This window comes from Mastigoproctus giganteus, chromosome 14 (genome assembly GCF_048544385.1).
Source record: "Mastigoproctus giganteus isolate SK-2022 chromosome 14, ASM4854438v1, whole genome shotgun sequence".
Classification (NCBI taxonomy): domain Eukaryota; kingdom Metazoa; phylum Arthropoda; class Arachnida; order Uropygi; family Thelyphonidae; genus Mastigoproctus; species Mastigoproctus giganteus.
The window spans coordinates 70107629-70131024 of NC_143588.1; the positions used below are offsets into that span (position 1 = coordinate 70107629).

The 23396-nt window shown below is 35.1% G+C and overlaps 1 protein-coding gene across 1 annotated transcript in view; it reads left to right on the plus strand.

The window, feature by feature from the left end:
• Positions 1-23396, plus strand: part of Rlip (Ral interacting protein) — a 135762-nt gene that overhangs the window by 102453 nt on the left and 9913 nt on the right. Inside the window, exons 10-12 of the mRNA XM_090388309.1 lie at positions 4536-4835; positions 10279-10426; positions 22408-22612. Of these exons, the coding sequence (XP_090244435.1) occupies positions 4536-4835; positions 10279-10426; positions 22408-22612 (653 nt within the window). The remainder of the gene's footprint in view (positions 1-4535; positions 4836-10278; positions 10427-22407; positions 22613-23396) is intronic.

Here is a 23396-nt window from a genome sequence, read left to right on the forward strand (position 1 = left end):
AACAAATATCCTCTACGTTTAAAAGCGATCTACTACCCAAAGAGACATTACTCAAAGATCTTCTAACACAATACATTCCATGTTTAATTGGAATGCATGTGAATAGTGACACCACATCAAAAGAAATCATGCTGTCGTTTTCATTTACAGTCAAATCTTTCACAAAATTCACAAATTCTTTACTGTCTTTTATGACAGTATGACAAGAGGGAGTTTTAAATTTAGGTCCCAAGTTTACGCTTGTACCTCCCAAACCTCCCATTGCGGAGATAGCAATGGGTATTGAAAGGGCCATCAGCAAGCTACCGGAGGCCCTAGCTAATGAGATCCGGGTTAAATCTGCCGTTATTTTGAGCCAGGTAAAGAACGTATCTCCGAATCTTAACTTTAGTCAAAGAAAAGCCTTGAATGAACTGAGAAGAGATGAGGGAATTGTGGTTTTACCTGCGGACAAGGGCAGATCGACGGTTGTCCTAAACAAAGAAGACTATCACAAAAAAGCAATGGATCTTTTACAGAACAATAATACGTATAAAGTTACTCAGAGAAACCCGTTGGTTGGCCTAGAGCGGCGCGTTAATAAACTGGTACAGGATTGGTTAAAGGCAGAGAAGATTTCCAGGGAGACCTTTTGGTTCTTACATGCTACTGGATGTCAACTCCCGAGGTTTTATGGACTTCCAAAAACTCATAAGACAGAAGTCCCACTCAGACCTATTGTATCATTTATAGGAAGCCCCACATATGCTTTGTCAGGGTATTTGGCTAAATTGATTTCGCCTATAGTGGGCCAGTACAACTATGTCATAAAAGACAGTAAAGAATTTGTGAATGTTGTGAAAGATTTGACTGTAAATGAAAACGACAGCATGATTTCTTTTGATGTGGTGTCACTATTCACATGCATTCCAATTAAACATGGAATGTATTGTGTTAGAAGATCTTTGAGTAATGATGTCTCTTTGGGTAGTAGATCGCTTTTAAACGTAGAGGATATTTGTTCGGGTGTGGAACTTTGTCTGGCCAGCACCACTATGGTGTACCAAGGTGTTATGTACAAACAGGTTCACGGTACAGCCATGGGATCTCCTATTAGCGCCATCGTGGCCAATCTGGCCATGGAGGAGTTAGAGGACAGGGTTTTTAGTGGATGTCAGTTTCCCATAAAGAAATGGAAAAGGTATGTTGATGATACCTTTACCGTGGTCCAGAAGGGGAGAGAGGATGATGCACTCCATTGGCTTAATAGCTTCTCCCAATTTATACAATTTACCTCAGAGGTGGAAACAGGAGGTACCCTTCCTTTCTTGGATGTACTGGTCTCTAGGGTAGGCCCTAGGCTAAAAACTTCTGTGTTTAAAAAACCTATGTGCAGAGGCCAGTACACCCATTATAGTTCAGCACAAGCTGGGCAGCATAAGAATAGTGTAGTGAAAGCTCTACTAGATAGAGCAGGGTCACACTGCACCACCTCTGAGGACAAAGAATGTGAAATTAGACGGGTCACAGCAGACCTTAGAAAATGCGGATACCCCCAGAGGATCATAGACAGATTTAGTAGAGGAATAGAGTCTAACCGTCAGGAACCGTTTGTTCCTGTCGCTACCGCATACATTCCTTACTATCCGGGCGTTACTGAGCATCTTGCTAGAATTTTGCGGGGCTATAAAACACGCTGTGTGCAGCTTCCTGGGCGGAGATTGCACACAGTGTTGTCTCAAGTAAAAGACCCAATAGCAAAGGACCTGAGTAGTGGAGTAGTATACAGGATAAAATGCCCGGATTGTGGGGAGTGTTATGTGGGCGAGACAAAACGACGGCTCAAGGATCGTCTGGGGGAGCATGCAAATGCTATAAAAACCGCTGATTACAATAAGTCTGCTGTGGCCGAACATTTTTGGGAGAAGCAGCATCAAATTTCCCCAGAGGATGCGGTTATCGTGGATCGAGCGCATGGGTTCTGGAACCGTAAATGGCTCGAGAGCCTACGAATCTGTTCATCCGACCACAATATTATGAATAGGGACAGAGGTATGCGTATGCATCCTCTGTTTGAAACTATTATCCTAAGTACGGATGAACGGTTTTGCTTAACACGTTCCCGAGCTATTTCCGCTTCCAGTTCAGACCATGCGCCGACTGCACCACGTGTATAGGTACCGTGAGCCTGTTATATATATGGACGTGCTGCAGGAAGTTTTGTTACTGCTGAGGAAGGGAGCGCAAGCTTCCGAAAGCTCCAGAGATTCTTATCGTTTTTATCGCTTTTAATCCGGTTTATTTTAGTGTATTTTATCTCAAGGATTTTATCACAGTTTTAATGTTTTTACATGTATATAATTTAATTTAATATAATAGCAGTTTTTGTAAATATTTATTTTATTTTAATATGTAAATAAATATTTTAGTTACAGTAAATACTTATTCTTATGGTTGGTGTGAGCTGATTTAATACTAAAATATGAATTTTCCCAACCTCAGAGGCCTTTTTCAGGATAATGCCACCATTCTAATTAAAGATTTCATGTCTGCCCAGTCATATAAAAAAATGAGATGTGATAGTCTCCCATAGTATGTTTTCACCACTTGTCACTTACTTGGAAATATCTGGATTCGAATCGCATCGGGGCTGTAGTTAGTTGAACTCAGATGGAAGGAGTAGATGTGTTTCAGCTTGCACAACATACATACACTTATTTAGATATAATGCACACACTTAAAAACATTTTTGAATTGAAATACTATAAGAACTGGTACGCTATGAATTGATGTACCAAAAATTCCCAAGAACAAGAGATGCAAAAATTATACACATCTCATTTTTGTATATTTCTGGCTTATAATTTGCCTTCATAAGAGCCAGTATTTTATGGCAGTGAAATTTCTTGCATTTGATTATGAAGACTTCCCATTAATCACTCCACACAGCAAAGTGTGAATGGCAGACTTAGAAATATACTTGGAGAAGCTAATAAGATATATTTATGCAAGCCTGATGATGAGGTGAGGGAGAAAATGGGGGTCTGCAGTTCTTTAAGGGGGCCTGGCCAAGATCTTAATAATACATATTTTAAATTTATTTATATTATTTAAATAATATAAATAAATAATTTTATTTAAATTATGCTAATAGTAAATGCATAGGTAATGTTCAAATTTTGAAGACTAAATGCACAAGCCATAATGTTATATGTGAAATTAACTATATAGTATCGATGTAAATACACCATAGTTTACCCATAAATTTAACTACATAAGTAGTGTAACGGCATCGTTTGATTTTATCTCATATTGTGGCTACCTTCACGAGATACCAGGTATTGCACTACTTCAAATAAATAACGCTTAAAGGATACTACTGTATTTATTCTCATTGGGCTGGTACCACCACCCAGATGCATTTCGGAGCTTGGTGGCTCACTCAGGGTACCTGCCCGCCCACCGATGAGTGAGCCAACAAGCTCCAAAATGCATCTGGGTGGTGGTGCCCACTGTGAATAAATAACAGTAGTCTCCTCTACTAGAGAAGCATTATTTATTTGAAGTAGTGCAATACCTGGTATCTCATGAAGGTAGCCACAGTATGAGATAAGATCAAATGATGCTTGTTACACTACTATGTAATTAAATTTATGAGTAAACTATGGTGTACTTACACCAATATATAGTAACATTCAAATATAATCTTGGTAATCACTGAATAACCTAATACAGTGTTGGGCCACCAATCAAATGGATAACAGCCGCTATTTGCCTAGGCATTGACTTCACTAGAGGTCTGAAGATGTCTGTAGGGATCTGCAGCCATGCTGCATGTAAGGCTTTCCACAGTGTTGGAACAGATGATGGTTGCATGTTTGTACACCTTACTTCCTGTTCTAAAACATCCCACAGGTGTTCAATTGGATTGAGGTCAGAATTTGAAGACCAGTCAAGATGAATAATATCTTCACTATGTTGCTTGAACCACTTATGCACAGTGCAGACCTGATGACATGGCATGTTATTGGCTTGGAAGATCCTATTTCTATCTGGGATAAAATGCAACATGGCAGGGTGCCGTGGTCTCCTAAGAGCTGCCGGTTGACCTCACGAGTGGAACATTGGTCCATACATACCAAGAGTCCTAGTTCTTGCCAGCAAAACATGTCCATATTTTATATTGTGTTTTATTTTATTTTAATAAAGTCTAATTTAACTAGTTTGTTGGTTGTTACAAGAAATTATAGTGATACACAGTCTGATGCCCAAGGCCTGTTTTCTAACTTCAATATTAAGCAACCGCCATCATCTGCCTGTGAGATGTGGCATAGTCCATTACAAATGGGGTAGTCACAATTTGGTGATCATATAATTAGACATTCAGTGATGAGTGTAGATAGACAGTTACATGAAGCCATATCTAAATTGTCGCTTATGATATACAAAAATTATTTTAACTCTAGGTTTTTATTTAAACAATAGTATGTGTATAATTTGGTATCCCACTGTGCTAAAATTATTATCATTAAGTAAAATTTATGTTTTCACCATAGCTAAGGTTCCTAAGACAGGTTCAAGATACCTCTAAAATTGGGGGCGGTGAATCTCAGCAAGTATCAAAGCCTGAAGATGATTTCCATATTGATACTCGTCTCCAGAAGCCACAGCCTATTGAAGAGAATGTAGAATCAAAAGTAACTGAAGTCATAACAGAAGGCGAAGGAGACCACCAGGAAGAAGCGTTTATGGAAGAGAAAACTCCAGTGGAAACAATACAAGAGACCTCAGATACTTGTATTTATGAACAGGAGGAGATAGAGAAAACTGATGAGCCTGACAGCACTGATGTGAAGGTATATTTTCTGCTAATAATATGCATTTTCATTCACAATATATACACTAGTAGGCTATACAAAATTAGTTTAAATTTAAACAATATACATAATTATTGCTGGATAATGATGTAAACACGAGCAGCTAAAATGAATGATGATAAAATAAAATTAGAATAAAATTTAATAAAATAGAATAAAATTTATCATGCAAACATAGGTAGATAAATTAGCAGATGATGTGATAAAGCTTGTGTATGCAGAAATCAGCTGCTGCTAATGATATGATACAAAATTCTTAGTAATTCACCAAAGTACACTAATGGTATTATCGAGACAACACTACTTATGATGTGGCATTCATAGTGAAGACCAACATCTGATTATGTAATTTATAATAACATTATTAGATCAGCCTTTACCACATTCAGTCTTTACCATAAATGTTATATCATGAGCAGCAGATTGCAATGCTTTGCTAAAGATGTAAACAGTCATTGGTTTCTACATGCATAAAATCAGTGGATACCATCATAAAGATGACATCTACTGCTTTTTTATCTGCTTACATTTTATATAATTATTGAGTATTAAATGTTTGTTGCTACCTAGTTTATATATACAATTCTCTGTCTTTCAGATTTGAATTTGTTTTTAAAACATATTGTGCAGTGAATAATGGGAAAACTGTACGCCTGCTGAATATTACTTATATTTTAGAAAAAATCAAAATCATATATATATATATTTTTTTTTTAAATAAATGTACAATATTTAATAATCTGGAAGTATAAATTTATATTTCAAACTTTATATAAAACAGTGGTTTAAGTGTACTCTTAAGTGTAAACAGTGGTACTCTCCGACTTACGTAGGGGCTGCGTTCCACGGATCACTACGTAAGTTGGATTTTACATAAATCGGAATTTTCCCCATGCTTGTGCAGCACTCGCAACTGTGCTCACTGAATTGAATGAATCAAAAAAAGAAATGTTCAACGAACATCTGAATAGAATTATTTATTGTATTTATTCAATTTTTTATATCTTGCGCAGGAAAAAAGTACAAAAGCGTGCAAATTAAAAAATTTTCAAAATTATAAAATTACAAAAAAAAGAGAGGAGACAGGCATAAAGTCAGTAAGTTTTACCTCTTGAGCATCGTTGCCAGAATCGACGTCTTCAGCTGAAAAGTACACCACTGCTGAGGTTGAGGGCTGTGGAGATTTAGAAGGGGTCAGCCACTCAACCTTCCGAAGAAACATATTAATGGCTGACTGGACGGTGGCTTTTTTCTTTTCATCATAGATTTCTTTGTAGCAAGCAAGCATATCATTCACCCTCTGTTAACTTTTAAGAATCGTTCGCTCTCAGGATCCATCTTCTCAAACCTCGCCATTGTCGATGCAATTTCCCGAAATGCCATTGCCATCTCTCTGGTGATGAAGCACCTTGGCTACTCATCTTCAGCTTCGTCAGCATTTTCTTCTTTCACTATCGCTGCCTGCAAGTCAGTAAGTTCTTTGTTAGATAATTCCTTCTCTTCTTCCTCTGTTAACTCCACATCTTTGTCATCAACCTCCAACTGAAGTAGCTGTACAATCTTATCTGTAACCTTTTCATATGATTCGTCTTTTTCAAATTCTTCAAAGCCTTTCACGTGCCATGGGCATATTTTCTTCTATGTAAAGAAAATTTCCGCCCAGGCCTTATTAATGTTTAAGATGGCATGATAAACACTGTAAGATTTCCAAAAGTCCCTTAACGTAAAATTTTTTTCATCATCTACTGCAGATAATGCCTGAGCAAATATGCATAGATAGCATGCTTTTAAATTTGAAATAACACCATGATCCATAGGTTGGATGAGTAAAGTTGTGTTTAGCGGTAGAAATGTCTCTCGCGTTCAAATCGAAATCATCTAGATGTGTAGTATGTCCAGGAGCATTATCTAATAGAAGCAAAATCTTGAAAGGAACGTTGTTGTCTTTACAATATTTTTCAACCACAGGAATGAAGCATTTAAACCAATCCTCAAAGAGAGATATTGTTATTCATGCTCTCAGGTTCGATCGGAAATGCATGGGTAGGGTGACTTTATTGATGCCCTTAAATGCACAAGGATTTTTAGAATGGTACACAAGCAGTGGTTTTAATCTGTAATCTCCCGCTGCATTAGCCCCAAGCAAGAGCGTGGTCCCATCTTTTGACGCCTTGAAACCTGGCCTTGTATTTTCCTCTTTGGCAATGTATATTCAATCCGGCATTTTTTTCCAATACAGAGCAGTCTTGTCAATGTTAAAAATTTGAATAGGCATTGAATAGCCGCCTTCATCGATAATTTTTTTTCCAACATATCACAAAATTTCTCTGCAGTTGCAGAATTGGCACTAGCAACTTCACCGCATACTTTAATGTTTTGGAAACCAGCGTGATGCTTGAACCTATTAAACCATCCATTGCTTGCCATGAACTTGGGTTGGAGTTCACTGTACTTATCCTTAATATCTTTATAAATACATGTTGCTTTTGCTTCAATGGTCATTAGACTCAGGGGCACTCACTTCTAAATCTGATTTTCTATCCATATTATTAACAGCTGTTCCATCTTCGATATAGCACCTGAACGCTGTTTTGTGATCACTGTTGATCTTAAATGCATTGATCCTTTAACATGTTCTTTTATATGCTCATTGTCCTTTAAAATAGTATTCACTGTTGAAGCAGTGAGATCTAATTCCCTTGCATTAGATTCAAACTTTGTCTTGCTTCGTACTTAATCATTTTCATCTTCATTTCTAAATCAATTTTGTTTCGTTTCCTAGCACTACCACCACTTGCACTTTTCATTAGTTGCTTTCTCTTCATCATTGTAATATGTAAATAGGAATGAAGAGAAGTTTCTGAAAATTTGTTTTTATAGGATAGAAGATTTCAGTGAAGGGGAAAACATTTCAGCATAATACCATAACGTAAAAACCCACAGAATTCCAGTTATCATTATTATCATGAATGCAATAAGATAGAGTTTACTACCCGTTTATAATTAGATGCACTAACTGAAAAGCCCAATAAACTGGACAACAGTGAAAATGTTTTTATTGTTTTATGGTCGTGACCTCCAGAAACGTGCTTTAGAAAAATATCACAAAGACATTCAAAATTGATTCTTATAACGGGAACATATGATAACGATGAAAATGTAGTGCAATTTCCATTATAAAAATGACCTTTTAGAGAGATAAATAGCGAAAATTTTCAACTTCCAAGGACTTGGAACGAATTACAAAAAAAACAGTGTGTTATGGTTCACATTACGATATCTTCATGATACCTCCATTTATTCCTACAGGACGCAAAATACGTTTCTGTGTCTTTTAAGTTTGCACAAGCCGGCCTAAACTTACGTAAAGTCGAATTACCGTAAGTACAGTATTATGTAAGTCGGGGAGTTCCTGTATATACAGGGTGTTTCAGTTAAACGTTTCAGAACTTCTAAGAGGGGTAGGGTACATCCTGACAACTCGAAATCATATAGCAATGTGGGGTCGGAAATGCTTTCCTGAAGCGGTGTTGTACACAGAAACACCATAAAGAAAAGATACCGTAAGTGAGAAATCGTTTTAATAATACATGAAAAGAAGCAAAAGGTACATGGATTAAAGTAAGTGTTCGAAGTTTCTTCCACGGGCTACAATGCACGCCTCACATCTCCGACGCATGGACATCCGAACATTCTGGAATACTCCAGGCGAATTTCGAATTTCTTCGGCAGCTACTGCGATTCTTGCAACCAGCTCCTCAGCATTGTCAACAGGGGTGTCATAAACTAGCGATTTCATATGACCCCAGAAATAAAAATCAAGACATGATAGGTCGGGTGACCGAGCAGGCCAACGCACGGGACCACCACGTCTGATCCACTGTTGACCAAATGTGACATCCAGGTAGTTACGAACATCTCCGCTATAATGGGCAGGGGCTCCATCGTGTTGGAACCACATTGTCTGTTGCGTCCATGCAGAAATCTGTTCATCTCTCAAAAGTTGTGGCAATACTTGCTGCAGAAACATCAAGTAGATAGGTCCGGTTAGACGACACGGTAACAGGTAAGGTCCGATGAGGTGATCTCCCATAATACCGGCCCATACATTGACCGAAAATCGAATCTGTGCTGCACGACGTCGCACGACGACTTCTGTGTACAACACCGCTTCAGGAAAGCATTTCCGACCCCACATTGCTATATGATTTCGAGTTGTCAGGATGTACCCTACCCCTCTTAGAAGTTCTGAAACGTTTAACTGAAACACCCTGTATATCCACGAAAAAAATTAAAGTAAAATTATTTACTTAAAGTACCAACTACTTAATAATTACAGTATTGGTTTATAATGCTTTATTCATTTGTATTCCATTATTACTTTATAATGGAACTTTGACATATCTGAAATTTCATAAAACTATTACGGAAATTATGCCCAGACTGTGATTATTTGTGATATTTGCAATTTGTTATAAATAATTATAGTAACAATAGTATAAGAAATGTGGCATGCTGAAATGGTAACATACGTACATAACATAAAATTTTGCATCATAGTAATTTGAATATTTATATTTGAATGGTATAGAGAATGTCTTTATAGGCACTGTACAGAGAATTTCAACTAAAAAGGCACCAGGATATATATCTCACTTATTTTTAGGGTCTTTGTTGTTTTTTTTTTTTTTTTTTTTTTTGACATATCTGGGCCAAAATTTTTAATGTGATGTTAAAATTGGGAAATATTACCATTTTGGTTTTTTTTTTATGATTTCCAAATTTAAATTTTGACTAATCAACTACTCTTTTCTCAATGGGAAAGTTAATCCCTATCTTTAGTTTAGTCTAAAAACATAATTATTAACTGCTGTGTACTTCTGAAACAAAACATTTCAGAAGTATACTGATGACATATATTGCCTGCTGTTGGTCATATTGATAACGAAAAAAATTCTATTTACTCTAAAAACTAAAAGCTGGTAACAAAAGTAGCTTTGATACTACTTTTATTAAAGTATGCAAATTCATTTTCAATTCTCTGCATCGTGCAGTATTTGTATCCAAATGAGTATAGCAGATCATTGTATGAGGGTGTTGTGCCCTCAGATCATTTGGGTACTAGAATTACTTCTTTTTTTTTTTTTTTTATTCCAAACTAATTGTTTATACTCTTTGATATATATTTTCATTATTAATTGCTGTGTACATTATAGGACCACAAATATCTAGTTAGACTAAATTATTTTCTAAGTCAAGTCATTGGGTGCTACATTCTAATAATACAAATTGGACACTATACTATATATTGTTCAAAATGTTTTAGTTCAGCTTAGTTACTAGTGCTAATGTAATATAAAACCTCCATTAGATCTCATTTCCAAGTCCAGTTTAAAAATTTTGAGTATGTGATAACTTTTAGTATCCATCTGAGAGCCAAGAGAGCAAGGAGGAGAAGATTGAAGAGAAAATAGAAGAAGAAGAAGAAGAGGAGGAGGAGCCACAAATTAATACCACTACTGAACACATTCCATCCGATCAACAGCTACAAATCAGGGAACCAATGCCAGGTGTGAAATGTTTTTACATGTTCTAATACTTGTATATTGTTAAGATATTTTTATCCTATCCCAGAGATGTACATAAATTTACATTTTCTAAAGTAGTTATATATATATATATATCCGATAATTCAAAATAAAACAATATTTCTCGTTGCATGAGGACCACCGCTGTGCAAATCCTCTGCATTTGTGGATCGATCGGAGGAGGAATGGGTGGTTTGGTTCTTCGATCATTTCGCCTTTGTGACGATTTGTATAACGATTGAAATGCAGCGATTCCATGACCATTATTGGCCTCGTGGTCCTCTGTCGATATGGGGCATAATGATCAGTCTATTATTTTGATATTTTGTTTTTCTCTTAGTAGTTCTTTTAACCCCTTTTTGGTGATATTTCATGTTTTTCAGAACTGGTACCTTCGAGGGGGGTACCGCTAAATTATATTATAATTGGCATTTTTTAAAATTTTATATCAGTTTTATTAATTGGATTTAAAGTGCTAAATTATATAGGGGACTATCGGCTACTGTTTATGTCTTATTACCTTTACTTTCCCCTTCCTGTTGGTTTATTTCTTTACTTTTCGCTCTACAGTTTTTGCCATACTACTGGCTTATGTTTTATTTTATTTTGTTTTATTTTGAATTATGGATATATCTGGGCTTTGTGTGGAGGATGTGCATTTTGCTGCCTCTAATGATAGCTTAATATTTATTTATTTATTTTTCTTATTTCATGTTATTATATCTTAATTTTTAAGCCATTATTTATATATATATATATATATATATATATATATATATATATATATATATATATATATATATATATATATCTGTTATTCAAATAATGCTGTTTTGGAATCTTCCAGTATATGCTGCCATTTCTTATTTGTATTTCCATCTAATAGTGGGCACAGTTTTAATATATAGAAGCATGAGAATAGCTTAAAATCAAAGAAAGAAATCACAATAATTGTGATTTCTTTCTTTGATTTTAAGATGAACCAAATTAAACAACAGAAGCTGACAATTATTGTCAGCTTCTGTTGTTTAATTTGGTTTTAAAAAAAGCTGTTATTATTAAAAAAATAACTGAGTTTTTAATGTGAAAACATCTATATAGTGGCACTTAACAATGGAAGACGAAAATGCAAGACGAAAAAATAAATTGTTGACAAATATTTGTATTGTTGCAGTCATATGACAAATACTTGTATTGTTGCAATCACACTTCCTGCAGTAGTAACTGCAGAAAGTATGATTGTGGCATACTATTCAACAAATGGCTACAATCAAATGGTAATTAGGCAAAGTAGTGGGCGTGAGCATAAAACGTTACATTGTTTATAACTTTGGTTCTAGCTGTTCGATTTTAAAAATTTAAACGGTTTTGATTTTCGTCAAAGATGTTTTCACATAAAATAAAACATCTTTCGTGTGTACTGGGTACATGCATGAGTTTTTTTTTTTTTTTTTTATGATTTTTTTTACAAATTTTTAAATATATATTGGTTTGATTTTTAACGGTAATTTCACTTTAATTTTGGGCAATCAGGACAAAATAAGAATAAATGAATATCTAAAAAGATTTAGGGTGCAAAGTTTTCATTTTTATAATTTTCTTTTTAAATTTTGTTCCACAGAGCCAGCCATGGCAGAACCTCAATACTGTGAACCCATACACGTTTGGCAAATTCACAAATAAAAGGATTAAAAGTGAACTTATTTCGTGGATTTTATTCCGTGTATTGGTTTTGATAATTAATTTTCAGAATTAGGATCATTGCAATTGCTAAAAAAAAAAAACCAATTAAAGGCAATAGACTTAAAAACAGTTTCTTTAATATGAAACTTTGTGTTTAATAACTATGTATTAGTCCAGCAGCTGTCACACATGACTACAAGCCTGCCATAAAAAAACTTGGTACAACTGAAGTTCTCAGTACTACCTAGTAAAACATGAAATTAAGGACCTTAAGAGTCTGTTGGACACACGTTGTTGATGAAAACACTAAAAAGTATAGTTATTGTAATAAGTAATTATCTTTGTCTAAATGCCATGGGCATGTTTCTCAGATTTTTTTTTAACTTCTGAGAAAGTCATAGCAATATTTAGGTATAGAGAATGTGCATAATTTTTTAAAATTGTGTACAGGAACTCCCCGATTTATGTAATACTCGACTTATGGAATTTCGACTTTATGTAAGTTTTTGCCAGCCAGTGCAAACTTTAAAAAATTCTTGGAAACATATTCTGCATCCTGTAGAATAAATGGGGGTATCGTGAAAATATCATAATGTGAACCCAATAACACTTTTTTTTTTTTTTTTTTAAATTTGTTCCAAGGCCTTGGAAGTTGAAAATTTCGCTATATTACTAGGTTATTTATCTCTCTAAAAGGTCATATTTATAATGGAAATTGCACTTCCCTTTCATCGTTATCATATGTTCCTGTTATATTTTGAATGCCTTTGTGATTTTTTTCTAAAGCACATTCTGGAGGTCACCACCAAAAAACAATAAAAACAATTTGCACTTTCTGATTTATTGGGCTTTTCTGTTCGTGCATCTAATTATAAATTGATAGTAAACTCGATCTTATTGCATTTGCGATAATACCGATAAGTGCAATTATGTGGGCTTTTACGCTATTACATTGAAATGTGTTCCCCTTCACCTGCAATCTTCAATCATTTATAAAATACAAATTTTCAGAAACTTACTCTTCATTCCTATTTACGTATTACAGTGATGAAGGGAAAGCGACAAACAAAAACTGCAAGTGGTGGCAGTGCCAGGAAACGAAACAAAATTCATTTAGAAATGAAGATGAAATGATTAAGAAGTACGAAGCAGGACGAACTTTGTCATCTATTGCAAGGGAATTAGGTCTCGCTGCTTCAATAGTAAATACTATTTTAAAGGACAGTGCGCGTATAAAAGAACATGTCAAAGGATCAACACATTTAAGATTAACAGTGATTGCAAAACAGCATTCAGGTGCTATATCGAAGATGGACAACTGTTAATAATATGGATGGAAAATCAGATTCAGAAGCGAGTGTCCCTGAGTCTAATGACCATTCAAGCAAAAGCAACAAGTATTTATAAAGATATTAAAGATAAGTACAGTGAACCCCAACCCAAGTTTGTGGCAAGCAACGGGTGGTTTAATATGTTCAAGCATCACGCTGGTTTCCACAACGTTAAAAGTATGCGGTGAAGTAGCCAGTGCCAATTTTGCCAGCCGCAGAGAAATTGTGATATGTTGGAAAAAAAATATTGATGAAGGCTATTCAACGCAGCAAATTTTTAACGTTGAAGACACTGCTGTACATTGCCAAAAAGAAAACTACAATGCCAGGTTTCAAGGCGTCAAAAGATAGGGCCACACTCTTGCTTGGGACTAATGCAGTGGAGATTACAGATTAAAACCACTTGTGTACCATTCTGAAAATCCTTGTGCATTTAAAGGCATCGATAAAGCCACCCTACCCGTGCATTTCCAGTCAAATCAGAGAGCATGGATAACAGTATCTCTCTTTGAGGATTGGTTTAAATGCTGCTTCATTCCAAAGGTTGAAAAATATTGTAAAGACGTTCCTTTCACGATTTTGCTTCTATTAGATAATGTTCCTAGACATCCTACACATACCTAGATGATTTCAATTCGAACGTGAGAGTCAAATTTCTACTGCCAAACACAACTTCACTCATCCAACCTATGGATCAAGGTGTTATTTCGAATTTAAAAGCATACTATTTACGCACAGCATTTGCTCAGGCATTGTCTGCAGTAGACGAAGAGAAAAATTTTAATTTGAGAGATTTGGAAATCTTACAATATTTACCACGCCATCTTAAACATTAATATGGCCTGGGCAAAAATTACTAAAAGTTGTTTAAATGGCGAATGGAAGAAAATATGCCCACGGCACATAAAAGGCTACAAGGATTTGAAAAAGATGAATCATATTAAGAGGTTACAGATAAGTTTTAAAAAGTTGCAGAGCTACTTCAGTTGGAGGTTGATGCCAAAGATGTGGAGGAGTTAACAAAGGAAGAAGAGAAGGAATTATCTAACAAATAACATAGTGACTTACAGGCAGCAATAGTGAAAGAAGAAAATGCTGACAAAGCTCAAGATGAACCAAATGAGCAGCCGAGACACTTCCTTGCCAGTGAGATGGCAATGGCATTTCGTGAAATTGCATCGGCAATGGAGAGGTTTGAGAAGATGTATCCTGACAGCGAACAATTCTTAAAAGTTAACAGAGGGGTGAATGATATGCTTGCTTGCTACAAAGAAATCTACGATGAAAAAAAAAAAAACCACTGTCCAGTCATTCACTAATATGTTCTTTCGCAAGGTTGACCAGCCGACCCCTTCTAAATCTCCACAGCCTTCAACCTCTGCAGCAGCGTACTTATCAGCTGAAGACATCAAATCTGGCAGCGATGCTCGAGAGGTATCTTACTGATGTCATGCCTGTCTCCTGTCTTTTTGTAATTTTATAATTTTTTTAAATTACACGCTTTGTAATTTTTTCTGCGCATGAGATAAAAAATTGAATAAATACAATAAATAATTCTATTTACATGTTCATCGAACATTTCTTTTTTGATTCAATCAATTCAGCAAGTACAGTTGCGCGTGCTGCACAAGCATGGAGGAAATTCCCTGACCTGACTTACATAGCGTTCCATGGAACGCAACCCTTACGTAAGTCGGGGAGTTTTGTACTCTTAAAAAGAATGCTACTTCAATTTTTTTTTTTTTTTTTTCTTTTTCATATTCAATATACTGAGTACATATAGGCCCAGTTCTTGACTTGTTTTCTTATACCAGCTTTTCTTATGTTCTTCTTCAAGAGGAGTGTTTCCATTTAAAATGGGTTTCCTCAGCCTACAAGTTATTTCTTGTTACGAATTTTTTCCCGCCATAAAGTGTGGTTCAAGGTGTCTTGGTCGGTTAAGCCTCGGGCTGTCATGCACTCCCGTACTCCATCCATCCATGTCGTCCTAGGTCTTCCTCTTCTCCTTCTTCCAGGAGGTATCCATTCCAGGATAGCCTTTGGATATCTGTTTTCTTGCATCCGTTTTACATGTCCATACCATGTTAGACGCTTTTCTTTGATGGTGTCAATAATAGTCTTTTTCACTTCCATTTTTTTCCCTTATGACATCATTCTGTTTTCTGTCTCTTCTAGAAGTTCCTGCTGAACGTCTCCAAAAATCCATTTCTGTGGAGAGCAATTTGTTTTCTGCTTGCCTATTCAATGTCCACGTTTCCGCTCCATACAATAGAAGACTTTGTACAATCGTTTGAAATATAAGTTTCTTTGTTTTATTTAGGATATTTTTGCTCCACAGAACAGAGTTTAATATGCCAATAGCCTTTCTGCCGTCTGTAATTCTCTTATTGCTCTCTGCTTGGGATGATCCATCACTTTGTAAGGTTGATCCCAAATATTTGAATTTATCGACTTGTTTGATTTTAAAACCTGCAATATTTAGAACGTGTCCTGGCCCTGAAGACATTTCAGTCTTGCTAAAATTGATTTTTAGACCCCATTGTTTATATTCCTCAAACAATTGACGACATGCATACTTTGCATCTTCTAAGTCTTGTGCTATCACCACCTGATCATCTGCAAAAAGTAAATTGTGAATATAGGTGTTCTTATTAATTGGCAATCCCATTTTATTACATTTTTTTGACCAGGATCTTAGGCAGATGTCGATATAAATTTTGAAAAGTGTTGGTGACATGCAACAACCTTGTAATAAGCCTTTTGAAGTGTGGAATTCAGGTGATAAAGCCGATCCCACTTTAATTCTGCATCTATTATTCCTGTAAATTGCCTTAATAATGTTAATCAGTTGTCCATCAATATTTCCCTCTTTCAGTACTTCCCGTAAGAGTTTTCTTGGAACACTGTCATATGCCTTTTCAAGGTCAATGAAAATCATAAAGATTTTTTTTCCTTTTGATTGGCATTTTTCAAGGATCTGTTGTACTGTTGAGATATGATCTATATATGACCTCCCAGCTGAAAAACCACTTTGTTCTTCTGATACCTCGATTCGGGCTTCTAAATGGTTCCTGATCCATTTTCCAAGCATCTTTAATAGCGTGTTCAGGATGCATATTCCTCTGTAATTTGATAGCTTTTCCGATCGCCCTTCTTATAAATTGATATAATATATCCTGTTATCATTTCTTTTGGTATTTCTTCTCCTCTCAGTATACTATTTAACAGTTTTTGTATCAGAACAGCCACTCCTCTTCCTCCATATTTCAGAAGTTCCATGTAAACTCCTGCAGGTCAAGGTGATTTGCCATTCCTTCCTTCCTTTAGCAGGAGTTCCACTTCCCTAACAGAAACTTTTAAGCCCGAGCCTTCTATACCAAAATCCTCCATCGTCTTGAACTCTTCCCGGTCTTCTTTTAAAAGTCCTTCATAGTAGTCCATCCAGTCTTTCAAAGGTATTAATCGCAAACCAGCATTGTGTTTATTCTGTTTTCTCAAGTCTTTAAGGACCTTCCAAGATTCCGCTGATTACTTGAAGCCCAATTTGCTATTAATAGTTGCGCATTTCCTTTCCCATTCTTCATTTTTCGCTTCTACTACCAACCGATTGGCTATTTTCTTTTTTTCAACATAAATGTTCCTATATGCATCATTCCTATCACCCAGCCATTTCTGATATGCAAGTTTCTTTTCCTCTACAGCAGCTCTTACTTTCTCTGTAATCCAGGTCTTTTTTTGGTCCTTGGCTCTTCTTTTCGCCTAGGAATTCATGAGCTATTTTTTTAACAGTATTTTTTAAATATTCGTAGATTTCTTCAGTATTATCTTTTATCTCTATGTTAATTGCAGCATCCAGTCTTTGGGTGAAGTTGTTTCTAATGCTGTCGTCCTGGAGTAGGTCAATGTTAAATTGATCCACTTGTAGCATTTCTCCTTCCCTGCATTGTTGGTTGTCCACACATATTTTCTTAATCCAGTTCCACCTCAGTGTTGTTTTAACAAGAAAATGGTCAGATGTACATTCAGCTCCTCTATAAACTCTGACATCTTTCAATACATATGTCCCTGAATGTTTTGAAATAATGTAATCTATAACTGATCTAATTTGTCTTGTCTCCTGTGACCAAGTATATTTATGGATATCCTTGTGTTGGAAAAATGTGTTGTTTTTTTCTCAAGTCAAAATTCACAAAGATTGCATAGTCTATCTCCGTTGTCATTCCTCTCTTTCTCTCCAAATCTTCCAATAACTTGGCTATTTTGTTCAGTTCCTACTCTTGCATTGAAATCTCCCATTAGAAATATCTCTTTGTTCTTAGGAATTTTTTTCTATTAATTCTCTCAGATCCTCCCAAAATTCATCCTTCATGGTATCAGCGGTGTCATTAGTGGGGGCATATATTCCCAAAATACATATTTCTCTCCTGTACATTTTCAGTTCCAATGAGATCATTCTTTCATTAATAAATTGCCAGTTTTTGATGTTGTGTCTCAATTTCTTTTTAACAGCAATAGAAACTCCTGCTCTTGCTCTTTCACTCTTATCAGCTCTACTCCAAAAATTGTAGTATTCTCCCATTATTTCCTCTCCACATCCCTTTTTCTTTGTCTCTGATAACACAACGATGTCTAACTTGAATTTTTGCAGTTCATCCAAAAGAAAGTTTCTTTTAGTTGAAAGGCCTTGAATATTCCAGCATCCCAAAATCATGGTCCTTTTCCATTTGCCGAGTCGTTTTCGAAAGTGCAGTCCATTTTCATTTTCACTTGTAGGTCATTTAGCATTTGTGTATTTTTTACACTGAACGAGGAGCTAGCCCGTTACAGCAACCCCCAACCTGGAGGGCATGGTATCTCTCTTAGTGTGGCCCCTACCCTTTGACCTGTCCAGCTTGGGAGGCCCTACCAGTAGCTAAGTTACCGCCAACTTAGCTCTCCGGGTCATCGGGACACGCAAATCCCCCCCACTGCAACAAGGTGGAGAATACCATTGGGGGAATTTTCTTATATCACATCCATATATATATTTCATTGTTATCCCATTGTGCTTAACTCAATTCCTTCCAAAAGCCTTGGCTCATGCTATCTTTGAAAAAAATCGATTAAAAAAATTTGGTGAAATCAAAGCTAAGCTGTTGCTTTTGATATTTCTAAAGTTATTGATCATGCTTAGCATATAACATAAAAGTTTTCAAAACAAGCTTCCATCTTATGGTTTGATTTTTTTGGAATAGATACCCCCCCCCCCCTCTCTCTCTCTCTCTGTGTATAGCTGTGTCTGGTAATATGGTAGGTTGTTCTCTGTCTCTAACTTCTCAACTAATACTGGTGTTTCACAAAATTCTGTACATTTTACCTTCCAGTTTAAGAAACCCTGGTCTGAATAAACAGATTCCAAGTCTCAAATATACACTACCAATTCTTTAAATGCCAATATCTAGGTAATTCTCCAGTGGAGTGAGGAAAACTTAACTTCAATCCTTTTAAAACTCAGTCCAGTCTTATTTTTCGCAAAAGAAAAGTCTACTGTATCCAAATCTGAAATCTGTCCTGCCATGGAATTTTATTCCCACATCTGAGTCAGTATCCCCAGAACCTCTCATTAATTAATAACCTGTCTGTTACAAACTCCTTACTCTCTATCACATAGATGTCCAGTTTCTGCTACATGCATATGGCTGATTGCCTTTGGGAGATACTGATATCAATGGCAGTTGTGTTCCTGAACATCGTTGAGTAGCAGAGAAATCTCTATATATTCTCTGATACTTGACCAAAAGAGAAAGGACTGATACATTGATAAATCATGTATGTGTGGATATTAAATAATAATAAATAACTTATTAAAGAGTACATCGGTGCAACACTAGGGAAAAAAGACCCAAAAGATGCACAAGTATTACTGGAATGGGCAATTTTAGTAACAATTGTTTAAGATTTTTGATTTATAACAAATACACTAATAACCATTATGTATCATTAGACAATTTATTTCAGTTGATTAAAGACGACAGACAGACAGACAGACAGACAGACAGACAGACAGACAGAGAGAGAGAGAGAGAGAGAGAGAGAGAGAGAGAGAGAGAGAGAGAGAGAGAGAGAGAGAGAGAGAGAGAGAGAGAGAGAGAGAGAGAATTCATTGTAGCCAAGCATTTGTATGCTATCATGTATAATCTTGCATTTGAATGGTGGAAGCACAATAATTATGAAGTTTTAGCTGAATGTGCAGATATAGCAGTTGACAGAAGATATCTGCAAGAAATGAAACAATCTTTCATCACAGAATTATCATACAGTTATTACTTAGATGAAACGTGGATATTTATGTATCCAAAACCAAGGAATTTACAAGGTGAATGCAGGAACTGCCATTTCAAAAGTGTAAGTAGCAATGATGATATATGGTTTATTGTTCTGCATGCTAGTAATAAAAATGGTTGGATTCCAGGTGTAAGTCTGATATTTTGCTCAAAAACAAAGGTTGATGATTATCACAATTCAATGAATGCTAAGAATTTTCAGCGATGAGTTAAAAACTAGTTATTGCCTAATATTGCAAAAAGAAACCTAATTGGACAATGCACCCTATCATTTGTACCAAATAAACAGGACTACAACAACTACTGGAAAAAGTACTGATTTTAAATTATCGTTCTATCAAAATAACATTTCTTATCCACCAGATGCATTGAAAACAGAACTGTTAAGTCTTGTGCAGGAAAATAAACTTGCTATGAAACATTACAGGTGAAATTTTAGAGGAGCATGGCTTTAGTTCTAAGGTTGCTACCATACTCTGGTGACCTCAATCCTTTTGGATTCCATTGGTCTCAGGCAAAGTCACGTTGGGGAAAAAAATGTTGGTAGAAATGGGGTTTACTATAAATCAAACCTAAGTGCTGTATGACAAGAAACTTTAAATCACATGATGCCTCATAGATGGGTTCGGTATGTGCAGCATATGAGAGATTTGTACATAATTATTGGGTCATTTTTACAGAATGCAGTTAAAATTGCTATTAAAATATAATTTTAATAGCAGTTTTAACAGCATTCTGTAAAAATGAGTGCATTTTAATTATTCTTTTCTCTTTATGAAATAAGCACCTGCAAATCTAAGAAAAGGCTCTTTTCAGGGCTAACCAATTTCAGTAAAGAATAACCAGATGTTTATAACTTTTTATACTGTTTGTGAACCACTCGTTTATAACAAATATTATTTACAGTGTCTACTAATTCCCTAGAATTTATTTAATACCTTTTTTTTTTATACAACTTAAATCAAAATAGTTAAAAACAGTACCCTCAAAAAATAATTCTTAAAGACAGTATATTGTTCAAAAGTGAAACAAATTTGGTATTTTTGCTTTTATTACATATGTTACAACACAGGGTGTTCAGATGTTTTTAACCATACTAAAATATGTTATTTTTAACTTTTTTTTTTTTTTTTTTTTTATGAAAACCCCAAACACGAAAGGTATCAAAACCTATGGTACTTAGTACCGTGCATGGGTTGGAGAAGTATGGGGGGGAGGGGATGCCGGAAACTTTGCTCTAGAGACTAAACATGGGTTTCACCACTTCAAGCCTCCAATAAGCAAAGTGGTGGTATTTCACCGGTTGATGAAAGTCATCTACCACCTGAACTAAACTATATTTACATTTTAAATACAGAGAACAGTATTGCAAAAATTTTAAATGTTATTAAATTAAAATGATATGCATTTTCAAATATGTGGGCAAGTACCAAATTTTTTTTTTTTTTTTTTTTTTTTTTGATAGCTGTAAACTTTCTGAATGGAAAATGCTTGGCAGATGGATACAATTCCATGCTGATGCAGTGATATGGTTGCCAATTAGCAACTTCTGGAAATTCTGAAGTTAGATGAGATGGACAATGTAAACTAAATTTATTTATCATATGGGTATAGTGTTTCTTTAGCTAAAAAAATTCCAGGAAGTTTTGTGTATTTATATAAGAACACGTCCACTCCCGAATGGTTACAGATTTGTGGCTGTTTGAATATCGAAAAAATGGCTGTGCAGTTTTGAATGTAAAAAAATTTACATTGAAAAGTTCGTGGCCAATTTTTAAAATTCAAATCGCCATAGCTCTGCAACCATTTAGAATTGGACATGTGTTTATAACATTTTTACTTGTTTTGGCATATATAACTGCCCCTATAATTTTTTTTGGTGTAATTTAGAAACTATTTTTATATACAACGCTTTTCACAAGTTTGTCATAATTTCAGGAAGTGATTTCTGAGGTCAGTTCGAGTGAAAAATGTTATATAAACGTGAGCCTGAATCTCAACAGTTGCCGAGCTATGGCTATTTGAAATTTACCTTCACTTGAAGGAATTTTATATTGAAAAAAATATATTTTATTTAGAAAAAGATTACATTACATTGTTGAGTACATTGTACAATTTACATAGTTTAACCATGTTTTCTTCCTCACCCACACCCATCATATTTTATGTTCAGATGTCAGTGACACATTGGAATATCATAAGAAAATCACAGTGAGCCATTTTTTAACTTGGTGAATTTTAATAAAAGTTCATTTATCTGGGATCTGCTATTCTTCAATGGCAGCATTGACATTACCATTTCAAAACCTGTGCACAAAATTCATACCACTTATTCTTTGTTGGAAAACATAAATGGCATGTTCAGTCACTATAACACAGCACAACCTGTTTGTGGACTGACTAGCATGAATGTCCATGCCTTCTGTGTGCATAAATACTACATGTTTAAAATACTTATAGCTCCATACCCATTCAGAACAGACACATATTGCTAATGATTTTCACTCAGAATGACCTTAGGATTTTCTTCCTGAAGTTATGACATATAATCATGGTACACTGTTAAGTCTGCAGTGTGCATGTGCATATATGCACCCATACATCATGGATGTGTTTGTATTTACAGTAGAACAAATTGAACAATATGAAAAGACTACTGAAGAAGATGATGATGAAGAATTATTAACGTTGCTACATGAGGAAAGAATGTTACTCCTACATCAGGAAGAACTCTTGCTACTTGGAGATGAGCTAAGAAGAAAAATTAATACAGAACGCCTTGAAGTAGACAGGTTGAAAGCCGAAATAGCTGAATATCAACAATTGTACAAGTAGGTTTTCTTCTGTGTTTACAATTATAAAGCAAATGCGGTTTTTCTGTTTAATTTATAACTATAGATTCACACATTGAATGCAGTCAAAGTTTAACTTTTACTAGTTAACTGGAACCGTCTGTTTTTTAATTTAATTTTGTTTTATTTATTTATTTTTTTAATTGAGGATATTTTATAGTATTGAGCATAGATAATACAGAAGTATGAATAATTTGGGTGTTGACAAATTTACAAGAATAGGAAATTACCATTTACCAACCCCTGGCAGATGGTCACTCACAAAGCATATTTTGGTTGATCACAATATATAGAAATAAATATATACCTACCTGTTAAAAAAAAAAAAAAAAGAAAAAAAAAACATTTGCACCAAAAATTAACAGTAAGTATTACAAAATGTATTTGTATATTAATGTTAAATATTATGCAGAATGTTCACAACTGAACATTCTGCATAATATTTCAATAATATGGACTATGAATATTTCAATACTATGACTACAAGACTATCATCAGTACTTTGTCTGGAAATAACACGAGTGCTATAATGGCCAGAGTCAGCTAATGGCATCTCATAATACATGTTTTAGAGACTGGCTGTAGCATGGCGGGTGTTTGTCATTTCCATTAGTATTACATTGTGGTTCTTTGTTTTCAATCACATTCTAAAAAGTTAAGTGGCACTTTAATAAATCATATTATTAAAATTTATATTAAGACTTTTTATTACTTTTTGTTCTTAAAATGTTTATATCCAAATATTCCAGAGCTGGAAATTGAT